At 36.9% G+C, this 16,098-nt stretch overlaps 1 protein-coding gene across 1 annotated transcript; it reads right to left on the reverse strand.

The window, feature by feature from the left end:
• Positions 1 to 289: 289 nt before the first annotated feature.
• cab39 (calcium binding protein 39) lies at positions 290 to 15,908 on the reverse strand. Its single transcript, XM_065280522.2, has 9 exons — positions 15,747 to 15,908; positions 10,355 to 10,511; positions 10,055 to 10,219; positions 9,517 to 9,635; positions 7,332 to 7,500; positions 7,164 to 7,223; positions 6,096 to 6,161; positions 5,795 to 5,938; positions 290 to 3,896 (listed from the first exon to the last, which is right to left on the reverse strand). The coding sequence occupies exons 2-9, from the start codon at positions 10,469 to 10,471 to the stop codon at positions 3,708 to 3,710; spliced, it is 1,029 nt and encodes a 342-aa protein (XP_065136594.1). The 5' UTR covers positions 10,472 to 10,511; positions 15,747 to 15,908; the 3' UTR covers positions 290 to 3,707.
• Between the last annotated feature and the right edge of the window lie 190 nt (positions 15,909 to 16,098).

Below are 16,098 nucleotides of genomic sequence, written 5' to 3' on the forward strand. Positions count from 1 at the left end.
AAAAAAAAGTAGTTAGTGTAGTAAAACCATGGTTTTGCTGAAAGTAATCAATACACTAATAAAACATGGTTACTACACATTTACCACAATAAAACCATGGTTAATTTATAAAAACTATTAGGATTTGTATTATCTTTATTCAGCACATAACTCTTACCCGTTTATTGGTTCTGCTTTACGTAAAATATTTATTTTGAAATACTTGGTACATGTCCAAAAATATGGTATTATCATTGTAGATGAACAATAGAAACTATCACAGAAAGTGTAATGGATTTAATGATGGTACTGGGAATTGCATTGGTTTTCATGGAAACTATAATGGTCTGTACTGGTAATGTCTTAGGCTCTATTGGTGGGAGATATATAATGAATGGAAACCAATAAGGAACACACTACCTGAAATGGCTGATGATTCATAATGGTATTTGCAATAAAAACCATTAGAATTTGTATCCCAAAACCTTGCATCACCACAAAACCCATCCCATAAAGTACAGAAGACAGTGGAAACTTTTATTTTATTCCAAACTTTATTTCCAATTGTTAGTCTGGCAATTGATTGACAATTCAAATTAAATCCCCACCAAGGGCTCCAAGTTTTATTACTTGGGCTGGACTTAAATACGTCAAGTTGGACTGTTTAATTATACAGACTCTGAGCGACGATAGGTACCCAGCCTGTTGAAGGTCCATGCTATACCCAAAGCTTTAAAATATAAACATGCACTTATATGCAAGTTTTAATTCTCAGAATTCTTAATGCTGTAGGCCAGTAATGAGGCATATAAGATGATCGCAATTGGCTGCTGTTATATATGCCAACCATTGAAATCTAGATTACAGATACAGTATTACTTTGTTGGATTGCTACTCACCAAATGAGATATGTTGAGACTGAGGTATAAATATCAAACCCCTGTGACTTTAAATACTACTGTAAACTTCCTGCAGAACAAGCTTTTATGAGATTTCGGCCAAAGTTCTGCATTGCATGTATTACAATCAGAGTTACATTATGAATTACATTCAATATCGTGGGTGTTTGTGAAAGGTGGTGCCTTGAAAATGATCAACCAAAACAGTTTTCTGTTTCATATCATATTATTTTGACGTAAATTAATAAATGACAATTGTGTAAAGCCCACATCTAGCAAAGTTATAACACTGAAATGATATAAAATGTTTGATTGACAATGTTCTCAATTTCCAGCAACAGCTACCAGCGGGCGCTCATAGTGCCACAGGGATGACTTATTTTTGTAGGATAACCCGGAAGTTAGCGGGACACTGGTTCACTCGCAAAAAAGGCCATTCATTATTCCCATAGACTTTTGGATAAATGCAAAAAAAATTATGACACAGTTTGTTAGTCTTCACAGATGAACAAAACTTTTATGAATTATGAAGTCAAAATTTAGCTTTTTATATTTGTAGTAAATGTATTTACACTTAAAAATTAATAAAATTTGTATTCATCTGTGAAGATTATCTTATTTGACGAAACGTGTAAGTGTCAAACTTTTGTTAAACACTTATTTTTTGCAATAATCCAAAAGTCTATGGGAAAAATCAATGGGCTGTTTTGGGAGGGAACCAGTGTCCCGCTAACTTCCAGGATTTGCCAGCAAAAATAAGTAATCTCTTCAGCACTCTATATCATCCGACCATTTTAGACAAGTCTGCAACTAAAGGGTTCAAGTTTTTTTCTAACAAGGAAAGTGATACATCTCTGATAAAGATCTCATGTTGCAGCATATGTGTAAATATAACGAAAACCATGAAAATGTCATATTTCACCACAAAATCAAGAGAGATAAATATGGGAACATTTTTTGAATTAAGACAAAGAAGGTTATTTGCAGTAAGAACCATTCAGGTTTATTACATTGTGACATTTTTTCATGATAATAAAGCAATTTGATTTTAACTACAATTATCACACAAATTTAAGCTACAATATGAAGAAATATGTTTAACTGTCATGAAAAAGACATCACAATGCATACACAGAGTACTTAAAGGAAAACACCACCGTTTTTAATATTTTATTACGTTCTTACCTCAACTTAGACAAATGAATACATACCCATCTTTTTTCAATGCGTGCACTTTGTGAATGTGTTAGCATTTAGCCTAGCCCCATTCATTCCTATGGCTCCAAACAGGGATGAATTTAAAAGCCACAAAACACTTCCAAGTTTTCCCAATTTAATGACTGTTACATGGGTATTACACGAGTAAGTATAGTGGCACAAAATAAAACTTTTGTTTGGAACCATAGGAATGAATGGGGCTAGGCTAAATGCTAATACATTTACAAAGCGCTGTACAAAGATTAAAAGTGCACGCATTGAAAAAAGATAGGTATGTATTTATTCGTCTGAGTTGAGGTAAGAACATAGTAAAATATTGACAAACGGTGGTGTTTTCCTTTAAAATTGAATAGTAGAACTTCACAATAAGGTTGTATTTGTTAACATAAGTTAATACATTAGCTAACATGAATTAAACTTTTATTAATCTCAGTTCTTTTTAATTTTAGCATTTACTAATTTTCAAAATCTAAAGTTTAACTGTTTAAACTAGTATATAATACACTATACAATTATGAACAATTGAATTGGCATTAATAAACATTAAAAGCTGAAAAATGGTTAGTTCATGTTAGCTAATGCATTTACTAATGTTAACAAATACAACCTTACTTTAGAGTGTTTAATCTTTCTTTTAATTATTTGATTTTGGGGCGAAATTTTCCCTGGACATCTTTTGGTAAGATTCACAAGAGATCAATGCAAGGCAAGTTAATGGTTTGCTGATCAAACTCAAACTGGTAAAAAAGCATTGGTACTGGTTATAATAGAACATCTAGTACTTGTGGTAAAGAATTACACAGAAAACAGATTGTAGGTTAGTTTCCATGACATCACTACTACAGCGTGAGAGAAAAAATCAGAGTCGACATCTACAAGGGCATTGCCACAATACTAACCATCAACAAAACCACCCAATCAACATGATCAAAATGAGTAAGCCGTGTGAAAATCTTTAACCGTTTCAGCCAAATGTGTGGGCGATGAAATCTAAGCCAAAACAAAAAAAAGAAAAATGAATAAACCTATGTACACCCTGGCTATGCAACTTGTATGCATGATTAACCCTTTAACACACAAACTTGTGCACAACATCATGCGTGCACCACGTTTCCCTGTTTTAAACCCCAGTTAACTGAGTAAATAAGGAGTGTGTGTGTAAAGTTGTTGTAGGATACGTTAAGCGCTTTCGCATATCAAATTCCTTGAATTCATTAATATCCAATACTAAACTCCATCAACGTAATTTAGGTTAATTAGCATAAAGAGACATCCGAGTTTGTGTGCAACGTACAAAACCCTCCACTTCTGTATGTGCAATAACGCAGCAGCATCTATAACGGTCCGTACAGTTCATTTGCCCGTGTTTTTAGCCATGAGAATAAACATTGTGGGGGTTGAGGTCGCATGTCGAGCGAAGCAAGACTCTTCCCGTCCTCCATAATTTTTCACCCGTCTGGCAAAAGCGGGCGACGCTTCCAGCAAAACACAAATCTGTTCAAACATGCCTGTGCTGCGGCCACTTCCAGTCCCAGAAAGCCAAACTTTGTCCAGACGTTGCCTAAAACACCGTCTAGACATTTTCTATGCTGTCGAATACATTCGCGTGTCTCAGGCATCCTGTGGGGTTGGCTTTTTGAGGTCGCGGATCTGTTTGATTAGATAGGTCTTCTCGTCGTTGAACTGCTCGTCCTCGGTGCGATCGCTCTGAAACTTGGTGAGGAACTCGATCAGCTTGGTCTGGTTCTTCAGCAGGATGTCCAGGATCGGCTGGGTCTTGTTCGGGTTGGCCACAAACACCTGAAAGAAAGACATTTTAAATAAATACAATTAAATAAATAAATAAATACAATTAAATAAATAAATAAATACAATTAAATAAATAAATAAATACAATTAAATAAATAAATAAACATATATATATATATATATATATATATATATATATATATATATATATATATATATATATATATATATATATATATATATATATATATATATATATATATATATATATATATATATATATATATATACATATATATATATATATATATATATATAAATAAATAAATAAATATATATTTTTTAAATCATACCACTCAGAATAGTGAAACATCACACAAAGGATTACAAACTATGGGGTACAGGGTTCCTTTCAATGACTTTCCAGGTCCAATACCCTGAAATTCAAGGACTAAATGTGGGGACACATTTCAAGTGAGAGCAAGGTTACATCGTGTTACCTTTAAGATACATCATTACAGTTCCCTTTCAAGGGGAACTCGCACGGTGTCACTGCACAACACTTTGGGGACGCCTCCAGGGGTAAGTGTGTCTGAATGTGTTTATCAAATTCAACGACAAAGACAGGGTGATGCGGGATCCAGGAAGTATATCGCTATCTGAAATATTGCCAAAGACGGCGTTACAGGGACACAGGAAGTGTGGCAAGGGAGACTGAGCATCTCGTTCCCTTTTCAGGAAACAACAGTTACATACGTAACCCGAGACGTTTTTATGTGTCAAACACAACTATGCAAAAAAGCATTTTGGTATGAATCAACATTCGCATACAGAAAATATAAGCATTTAAAGCGAACAGTTTAGCATGTGTGCTTTAAAAGTCAAGAATTTTTATGATATTATCCTACACTACACAGGGAATAATATGGATTTTTTTCCAGAAAACTTCTTGTTTAAAATAGATTCACACACTTTCAATGAACCTGTATCTATGTATTTATATTTTCAACAACTTTCCAGGGCCTTGAATTTTTCCCTCAGATTCACAAACTTTCAAGGATTTTAAGGACCCGTGGGAACCCTGGGCGTAAGGGGGCGCTTTCCCAAGATTTGTTGGTGAAAGGTGAAATGTAGGACTTTTAGAAGGATCTCTTGCCAGAAATACAATATAATATACATAACTATATCATCAGTGGTGTATAAAGACCTTACATAATAAAATGTATTGTTTTTATTACCTTAAACGAGCTGTTTTTATCTACATATACCACGGGTCCCCTTACATGGAAGTCACAGTCATGTTTCTACAGTAGCCCTAAATCGACAAACTACTCAAGACGACAACATGTTTGTCCTGTGCCAGCTAACGTAGCTTCTTCTGCATTTCGAAATTGAGGTTATTATATAATTTAAGTATAGAATAGTTACATACGATAGTCACATCAAAAGAAGTAATTTTATAATCGTGATTTGCGATCATCTTATGATTTATGGGTGATCGTGCCCTGTGGAGTAAACATGAAAGTAGTGCTGCCTCATGATTATTCGCGACTAATCGTTTGCAGAATAAAAGTTTTTGTTTACATAATATATGTGTTACACACACATATGTATAATTTTAAGAAAATAAATATTTATATAATACATATTTATATTTATATATAATATAAATTATATATAAATATAAACACGTATATACACATGCAAATGTTTCGTAATTATATAAATGCAAGTGTGTGTTTGTATTTATACATAATTATTATACACAGTACACCCACATATATTATGTACACAAAAACTTTTATTCTGCAAAACGATTAGTAGTGACTAATGTAAGGCATCACTACATGAAAGCTGTTTGCTTTTTAATTATATTTAGTTTGGATATAAGTGTTAGAATATCTGTTAGCTTTAGCATAAATGTTAATAAAGTGTTAATGTGTCGGTACCTTAAAAACATGAAAGGCCTCAAACTGGATGTTGCGGCTCTTATCTCTCAGTAGATTCATCATGAGTTTGAGGTTTTCTGGTTTGCTTATGTACTTCGTCATTATGGTGAAATTATGTCTGTCCAAAAGCAGCTCTCCCAACAGCTAAGGGAAAAACACATTACGCAATCTGAAACCATGTTTAGGACAAAATCTGAGTAATAATAAACAACCTGCATCATACCACAAAAGCATAAGTACAAACGTGACATAAATAAAAGCAAATAACAACATAAAAGCGCAGAATTTTCCTGCTGCTTACCTTTAGCGACTGCCTCTTGGTGACGTAATTTTCAGAGTGAAGAAGTTTCTCATATTCACTAAAGAACTGAAGATAAAAAATGAAAATAAAAACATAAGCAGATGGAGAGATACAGTATTAACCTGCGTTTAAAAATGACACCAGATGGCTCTGGGAAAAGCTCTTGAATTATTAGTTTGCCGATGCCATTCAATCTGATAGTTTGTTATCTAATGCCGTAACATTCATGTATTGTGGTGGAACTTCACATTCATATCAACTTCAATATTTTTCCTAACAGAAACTGTAACAAATCAAAACAATAACCCAGAACAAACAATGAGTTCTGAGAGGATGCGGTTGGAGTACAGAATGGTTGAAATCACAACCTTTGAAAACAGACAATAGCTTCTTTCACACAGTAATTTCAGTAAATTTCCATGAATTTACCAGAATTACTTTATCAGTAAATACAAAATTGTGCCATTCACACACACGCAATGACGTTACGCCTTTTATTAGTAAGATATCATTCACACGTCAGTATCAAAATTACAGTAAACTCTGTCAGAAAGCAGAAGTTTCCACTTAACAGCCATGTGAAGAGATCGTTTTGTGGTGTAAACAATCATGGGTCATGACTTTATATCCACGATCCTATAGCAAATGCTGATAGACATGCACAGTTACTCTTGACCGTACAACGCAAGCGGCGCAAGGGAAGTGTTGCAACTCGCGTCTAAAACATTAAGCAGTAATGTCTGAACAATTGTGCAAACAATTTGGGCAATTCTGCAGACAAAGAGTAAACTGTTTGAAACAACTTTGGTGAAGAAATTTGTCCTATTTAGCACTTTAGGTGTGTCCGACTTACATAAACAGCACGTCATTTGTATCCGAATGCTACGATTGGCACTAAGCTCTCATCCGTGCTCATACCGTTAATCCCATTTTCTGTTCACATATTGCATAGTACCAGTAAATGACTGGTAATCTTACAACCTCTCTTAATGTTACATTTACCAGTCAAGACTGTATTAGGGACTAATGATGGAAACCAAATCAATGACAGCAGATCCAGTGACTCACCCTGTCATAGTTCTGCTCCAAAAACTCAGCGCTGAGCAGTTTGTGTCTCGTCAACAAATCCTGGAGGAAAACCAAACAAACCGGATTTGTCAGACACAGCAGTCACACAATTTAAAAGAAATATACATAATTAAAAATGCCGTCCAGACAACATCACAATATACTCACTTTAAAAGTGGCGAATGCATCCGAGGCGATGTCAAAGGTGGACATCTCAACATATCTGAAGAAATCGTAAAACTGCTCGGAGGATAGCGTGATCTTGGCCAGCGGCTCGTGACGTATGCATTCCCTCAGCATGATGCCACAGTTCAGAGCGATATCTGGAGACTCGTAACTATAAGAGCAAAGTCAGAGAAGATCTTAACATTAAAAATTTTAAGACACTATGGGCCGGTTTCCCGCACAGGGATTAGAAATAAATGTAAGAGCTGTCAAAACTGAAAACTATTTTCACTAAAATATCTTGAAATACATCAGTGCTCTTTGTTTTGCCCCAAAATACACAAAGTAATGTTTTTAGTAAGGCATGTTTGTTCAAACTTGTTATATTTCCTAATTAAACCAAGGTCTAGTCCTGGCTTAAGCTAATCTCTGTCCGAGAAACCACCCCTATGTTATGCGTGTGGCACACCGGGCGAAACGTGGTGCGCCACATGTAGGACAACACACAGGTGTCACACACTGGACGTTCATATTCAGTAGTGCAAGTTTAAGCCGAAAGTATACTAGGGACGTCCGCGCATGCGCGCCATCCGCATGACATCATTTTCGTCATCAGGAGGGTCCGCGGCTTAAACTAATCCGCATGACATCATTTTCGTCATCAGGAGGGTCCGCGGCTTAAGCTAATCTCTGTCCGAGAAACAACCCCTATGTTATGCGTGTGGCACACCGAGCGATACGTGGTGCGCCACTTGTAGGACAACACACAGGTGTCGCACACTGGACGTTCATATTCAGTAGTGCAAGCTTAAGCCGAAAGTATACCAGGGACGTCCGCGCATGCGCGCCGTCCGCATGACATCATTTTCGCGTGCAGGCAAAAATTTGAGACCCCGCGGACAGTGGCCGTACAGTCCGCGTACAACAGCGCATCCGTGTGAAAATATTTAGACAGGGCACTCCACTATAAACAATTATACAAAGGAAATAGACAGCATTTGCACACACACTATCGTTTTTCTTTTTTAACTTTTACTTCTTCCAAGAACAGAAAGCTGTGGAGCATCATAATGTTTGATTCCTGTTCTTTGTTGTCTTGTTGTTTGTTCTAAACTGTGTTTGCAATGGTGGATCAGTTACTTTTCTTCACCTATCCTAATGTTTTAATGTACTGTAAATGTCGCCAAATCAGTGCTGCCCTGACAGCCTGTTAGACTAATAATTTGAATAAGAAATCATTTGTATTGCGTATAGTGTCGAACGCGGCCATCCGCGTGTAGCCGCGGGGAGTATACTTGGCAAGCCGGACGCGGACGCAGAAAAAAGGTATACCCCAGCCTTTAGTCAGAGAGAGTCTACTCTACTTTCAGTCTATTTTTCATGCAAAATGTGTGTTAGCAGCCTGTGTTAATCGTTAATGATTTGGGACAATTCTGATTTTATTTATTGTTAATGTGAGTGGCGCTGCAGGGATTTAAGCCGCCGTCATAGTGTATATATTGATAAAAATACTGTTTTCAATTTTTATAGACATGGCGTGACGCGCCGCTTCTCGTCTGGTGTTTGCAAATAGACTGATGTAGGATTAAATTAGGTCTGCACAATAAATCCCATGCCGTTTCTTTGATTTGTAGTAAATCGGCATCACTTGCTTTCAGATGGAGCGACATTAACTACACAGAGCCGTAGTTCACTGATAAAAGCTAGGCAATATCGCATTTTATAATTGCGAACACATCTCCTGCAATAATGATTGGGATATATTCTCTATCTTTTCAATCACATGCGATTTATCGTGCAGCGCTAGATTAGATGTACCCATTGCTAATGTTGAGTCCACAAGATTCAGTATAAAAACAGATCTAGGAATAAAAGAGCCCAGTTTAAAAACTGCGAATGTACAAAACAACACCACTTGAAAATCAACTAATCTGTGAACGGTCTAAACAGCCAAACCGTTTAAAAAAAAGCACTGTTTCAGGTTAACCTGATTGAGACTGGAAACGTTTCATTAGGAGGGGTTATGCTGAAGTTATGCATTCTTAGGTTGCTTTTTTGCATTTACGATTTGATCTAAACCTCTAGGTGGAAAACATTAATCTGTAGCATGAAAAAGTTTGATAAAGGTTGCCCAATAACATCCGTCTTGATTAGAAGTAAATGTCCATATATTTTGTGTATGTCTCACCCTTTCAGCAGCATGAAGACTATGTTCTGTTGAGTGCACAGGTATTCCACAGTGGGTGTCCGTGTGCCAATCTGTCGTCTCAGAATATTGTTAAAGATCTGCGCTACATCTTTCTTTCCCTACAAAAAGCACAAATACATGCAGAATAGTTACTGAAAAGCTGTTTAGGGGGAGTTCACAGTTAGCGTCTTTATTTTGAATGAAGGCGTGAGAATAGAGAGCAATGCAGTTGCAACGGGCATGCAATGGATATGCCACGTCTGAAAGCATGTTCAAGGCATGGTCAAGGTTTTCTGCGCTTTTTAGACGCAATTTTTTTGATAGCAAAGTTGCTGACTATATCTGAAGGTTGTTCAGTTAACACATTATCCACATGTAACTGAATCTCCATACAGGGACGTTAACAGCAATGAAACAGAATTTGAGAGCTCCTGAAAAGACTTTGATGACTCAACCCCTATAAAATCTTGTATTTTGGTCTTTGTGATAAATGTAGTGTGACATTTGTTGCTTAGTTTATTGAGCATGAAATACACACCTCAAAGTCAATGAGCTGCAGATCTGCAATGAGGATACTGAGCAGACCGCTGTTATAAAGCTCCTGAGCCAGCTGGGCCACGGCTTCAGTCTGTGGTTCTTTCTCATTAGTGCCGTAAAGAATCTCCTTCATAGCCAGAAGACATTTGGACACCTCTTCAGAGGCCTGCAAACACACACATCTCTCATTACTGGCTGTGTAATGTTCATATATGATTCAATTGAGTGTACAACAATGTATAATCCTGAAAACATCACAGATATCACACCCATGTGTAACACCAGTGAGCATGTGTGGTACCTTCTCAGCCTTCTTGTCCGAGATGTCCTGTTTCTCCAGAATGGTCATGCTGTCCTTCAGGCTTTTTACGATGCCCACCGGTAATTTGTGGGGCGGCCTAACAAACGGGAACGGCATGGCAACAGGTTACCAGGATAATCAGGAAAAAGAAAGCGAGCTGTGAAATTGAACACAAAACAGAGAGGATATTAGATTGAAAGAATATAAATGAATATGTGAACAAACAAAATAAATGAATAACTGTGATCAGGGCTCCAGACTAACTTTTTTCAATAGGAACACAGTGGCCCCCAACTGAAAATTTAGGGGCACCACCGTAAATCAACATGCTAACCAAATATTTACATTTCTACTAATTTCCACTGTATTACAAATAAATACTTTAATGATAGATGCAGAAAGTACAATGTGCTGTTTCAAATTCAGTGTCACATTTTATTGTGAACTTTTGGAAAAAAAGGTCAAATTTATAATTATTATTATTATTATTAATAATTAAGCAAACAAATAAATTAAATAAAGCTATGAATTAATGACAAAAAAAAACAGAACAGCTCAAGAAAAAGAAATTTGCCTTAATTAAAGATCCTGTAAAGTCGGATATTAAATGTGTTTGAGTTTGTTACACCACAGAAACATGTGTTATTAACACCCCAACTAAATTTAAAGGGGACATATCATAAAAAAATCTGACTTTTCCCATGTTTAAGTGCTACAAATGGGTCCCCAGTGCTTTTATCAACCTAGATAATGTGAAAAAAACCTCAGTAACTTAGTTTTGGTATACCATTCTCTGCAAGCATGTGAAAAAATAGGTCATTGAAATTGGCTCCCCTTGTGATGTCAGAAGGGGATAATACCACCCATTAATCTCATTTGCATTGCATTTTTGCTCACACCTACAAAGTGCCAATTTTAACGTTATAATAAATTTTCTATATGGTATTTTGAGCTGAAACTTTACATATGTAATCTGGGTACACCTCAAAAAGTCTTGTGAAATGTCCCATTTAAATGTTGATAAACCAGCAAGTAAATAAAATAAGTTTCATGGTGCATTCACACCAACTGCGGTAGAGGCGGCAAAAACGCGCTATTCGCGCGTAGTTGGACGCTTGAACATTTGAGTTTACTCACTTCATTCGTGCATGAAATTTTAGTCATTCCAGACATTCACAAGGAAATTCGCATCATGGGAGGGGATTCTGCGACTCCGCTGAGACTCCACTCGCTTCCTGTAATCACGTCACTACTACAGCAAGGTCCAGATTGGTTAATGCAGCGCGGAAATCCACCGAAGTTCAGATTTTTCAACGCTCAATTCGCACGTTCAGCGCCATTTGCGCCACAGGACGCATAATCGCATCTATGCATTGACTTAACATGTAAATCACTCACGCTTGCCGCCTCTACAGATTGAAAAATCTGGTGTGAACCGTTCATCAGGATTCTCTTCTCCCAAACGCTGGGGGCGTGTTCGCTGTTTGCGCAAAAAAATCATGCCCACACGTGTAAAGCTGCCATCTCTCTCCATTTTCAAATCCACTACAACATGAATGAATATTTACGATTGTGTTATGGACGGACCCATGCATGGTGGCTCAAGTGCATCATCAAGCCACTGTTTTAGGCCTGCCTTAAAACTCAGTACTACATATTTTACAATTTTTGTGGTGTGTTTCAGCAATACATTTATAATGTGTTTAAAATCTTCAAGATTTACTTTACAGGGACTTTAAAATTTAAGACAGGTTAAAAAGAGAGTCATAAGCTTATTAACTCAAACATTACGATCTAAAATACTTTGTACCAGTTTCACAGACGGGCTTAAGTCTAGACTAAAATGCCTTTTGAGCTGTCTAACCTGATAACAACATGCTTATTCCAAGCCTTGTCTGTAAAACCATGGCTTACAGATCACAAAAATCAAACTCACCTCTCCAAATGACTCAAGAAACACTGATCAAACCCAACACTTTCACACACCCACTGTACACAACAGGTTAAGAAACACACACACTTTCACGTGTCTGAACTAGCAATATATTACTCAGTACAGATCCTTGACCCATTGCTCAAGAATAGCCACTGACACTGGTTGGAGGCTGAACCCAGATGTGTTGTGCATGGTATAAGAAGTATACCCACTTTTTTATTAGATGGTATGGGGTATACCCACTTCTAAATTTAAATAATATGAATTTCATAATGATCCACCTTAAACTAAGAAATCATGTAGCAATGGTTAAGTGACATCACTAACACATTTTCTTTTTACACCACGACCACAAATGCCAATGAAAACCTTGCTAATAGTAAACAGGAAATGTGCAGCAAAAGCCTCCACAGTGAATAATTTTGTATGCAGACTTCCTCTATAAAAAGTAGTGCATAACAACTTTCAAAAAAGTTTTGTCGAGCACCACGATTGTAAAATAATCACGTTACTTGAGGATAAAAACACCTTGTTCTGTCATTATAGCCGCTCCCGAAAACACAACTTCCTTGTGACAAACAACTTTTATTTGAGACGAAGTCTGTATATTAACCTGAATGTTAAAATTCCCACGTATTGGCTTAGTGTCTGCAATTTCCAACCTTTACAGGGCCAAAGATCTCCACACAGACTCAGCCAACAAAGGGGCCGTGGCATAAAAAGCTGTCTCTGCATTGTTTCCAACCAAGTAAATATAAAATTACTAAATAACATAATTCTTACCAAATCATTAACTAGAAAGTTAGAAGTGTCATTAAAATGCGTGTTATAAGATGCACACTGAGACCAAATTAGAGTAACAACATCCTCTGTAGTATCCGTCACATGCCTTGAAATGGCCATGTGGCAGCTTTTTGGATGCGTGCGTCACAGCATACGTCCAGGCGCTTTAATCTCCACTCTGTTCAGTGCAAGGCAGCCAAATCCTTGATTTGATGACCACACTCGCCATGTCTGCACCTAAAGCAAATCTCAGCTCAAACAGATGCTACAGCTCAATTAGACAGCTGCCTGATTTGCTAAGATACAAGCAGAGGTCTAACATTCATGTTGTCAGAGCTGCGTGTGATTAATAATAAATTAATCTGATCAGAAACACTAATGAGTATTATACAACGTCAGCAATAACTGATTCATGAAGTACTGTTGTGTATGTGCTAGGTGAAAACTCTTAAGAGCTCATAACAGTTGGGCATAGCCTCGACGGCGTAGGCTACACATCGGTTTTTATATATACTTCTGTGTCGTCAATCGCATCTTACATGCAATTATGCATGCAGGCCATTGGTAGGCAGCATCCTTTTTTGTTGAATTGTCGATCTGTCGGTGTTGCGTCACTGCCGTTGCTCACTGCAATTTCTAAACTTCTCAAACGCCAAAGCAGACATCAGCCAATCAGATCACCTTATGTAAATAACCTAGTGCTGACGCTAGCCAATTACGTTTATGCAAGACCGAAGAACATAGGAGCATAAAATGGAGAAAAAGATGAATAAGTGCGGTGTGTAACAGGTGAACGTGATTTCACCAAGTAAGGTGTGATCCTGGATCAACACCATTGTTGGTCCTGGATCAACATTTTCATTAACCGGATTGCCGGATTAGGATTAGTGTGTATGTTAGATTAAGGTTTAGGATTGGGTTAGGGGCTTTTAAAAATACTCCTTAAACTTTTATTTCACACTAATTTGAGGGTTTAAAAATGGTTAGGGTTTGAGTTAAGGGTAAGTTGGGGTATCTTTATTAAAACGTTGATCCAGGATCAACAAATTTTTTTTATCCAGGATCACATTCTTACTTGGTAAAATCATGGCTACCATGTGTAACATTAGAACTACACCAGCAATAACTAGCGCAACCAAACCGGTGACCTGGCTAGCTTTCAAAACAAAAGCTGCCTTTTTGTGTTATGTTGCGGTCACTATGATGATCGCATCAGGGCCACGCTTCAAATACACACTACATCATGCATTAAAGGCGGGTGCACAATTTTTGAGAAACGCTTTGGAAAAGGGAGTCGGGCGGGTCTATCAAAAGAAGGTCCAGATTCTATTAGGGTAGGAGTGTGTTTGTTTAGGTGATTTAAAATGTCAACATTGGGTTTCAGAGATTATGCACCCCGCCTTTAAAGGGACACAAGGCAGCATTTTTATGTTAATAAATCATCTTCGTAAGTCGGTATATGGTTAAATGACTCATTACATGACGAATGAAGACTCTCTCGCCCGCCCCTACCGTCTGTAGGAAGAATAGCCCACTTGCAAGTTCGCTGTATCCGACCCGGTGTCCTTCAGTCTTGTAAAGTCTCAGATGTAGAAAGCATTTACTCCCAGACACTAGGGGGAGCTAGTAGAGAAATAATACTCAGACTTGCCTTGTGTGCCTTTAACTGGCTTTACATCTAAGTGTTATTTTCATTACAAATTTAAGGAACAGAAATATAAATTGGCAAATTCTAATAAATATTTTAAAAAAAAATCAAATATTGGCCGATATATCAGCCACTGCAATATAACAATGTATCACTACTATTGACTATTTTAAACTTCTATTTGAGAAGGTTTTTAAACCACATATAAATGTAACTTGAAATAGATTCGTTAAAATTTCGGATTAAGGTCGGTTATCATGTGTTTTTCATCCGTTCACACACTTGGTAAATATGATCTGATTCAAATCAGATATGTAGAAAAATCAGATGTGGACTGACAGTGTGGGCAATTTAGAGTCAGACATTTAGCATCTGGTTTGCAAGAGGTAAGGTGTGAATTATAGCAATACAGCCAAAAGCCATAAACATGCATGCTCTTGTTCTAGCTGAAGGCATTTTCATGTAGTTTAATACACAACTTATTAACACAGAGCACAATGAAAACAAAATGACAAACACAACCAAGCATTTCACAGTCAAAATGATACCAAACACTACAACATACATACAGAAATCTCAAATCTACAGTTTGTGATTAAATATGATATAAACCCATAAACCAAAGTTTTATGAATGTTAGATGCAGAGATCTCTGTGTGTAATCAAAAAATATTCACCTGCCTATCTACACAGCATGACTTAGATCTAGATCAACAATAACGGACAAAAATGGTAGGCAAGTAAAACACAACCCCTATAGGGTTTCCTTTGCGCAACCAAAAGGCTTGGTATGATGGATACACATAACGCAGGCCTACATCTTTATTTTTAACTTTTACTGAAAGCTTCTCAGACACAGAAGATAGGAAACCACAACTCACAGTTGAGCCGAATACCGTGTGCATATATTGAAGAGATAGATATGGTTTGTATTTGATCTGATAAGTTAGGCCCCTGACTGCACTTTAAAACAACTGCAAGAATAAAAGCATGAGCAAACACGACAGAAATAATCAACACCGCACCTTATTTTGGTTTCCTTCGGGCGTTTCTATCGACCAGCGGTGTAATTCCGGGAAAAAGTGTTATTTCTCACTCTGTTTAGTGCGGATAACCGTGTATGTATTTGTGTGTATGTGAGTATGTATGTGTGTGCATTCAAACCACAGTCATCAACACTGCACCAACTTCCGCAAACACGCCGTGAGGGTAATTTCAAAATAAAAGCCCAAGACTGTGGTCTCACAAACTGTAATAAAATATTAACATATAATTTTGTTGTTCTTTTTTCCATAAATTATAATGTAAAAAACACATACACTTTTTTTATGTTTTCAGGCAACATATTATTATAATAAAAAAAGTATTTTTGATTTT

Source organism: Paramisgurnus dabryanus, chromosome 8 (assembly GCF_030506205.2).
Source record: "Paramisgurnus dabryanus chromosome 8, PD_genome_1.1, whole genome shotgun sequence".
Classification (NCBI taxonomy): domain Eukaryota; kingdom Metazoa; phylum Chordata; class Actinopteri; order Cypriniformes; family Cobitidae; genus Paramisgurnus; species Paramisgurnus dabryanus.

What these genes read in the sequence shown, in the direction of transcription:
- cab39 (XM_065280522.2), bottom strand. Translation starts at nt 10,471, where the DNA reads ATGCCGTTCCCGTTTGTTAGGCCGCCCCACAAATTACCGGTGGGCATC. An exon ending in ATGCATTCGCCACTTTTAAA is followed by an intron (nt 7,224 to 7,331) that starts GTGAGTATATTG and finishes GTTTTCCTCCAG; the next exon opens with GATTTGTTGACGAGACACAA. An exon ending in TGGAGCAGAACTATGACAGG is followed by an intron (nt 6,162 to 7,163) that starts GTGAGTCACTGG and finishes TTTTATCTTCAG; the next exon opens with TTCTTTAGTGAATATGAGAA.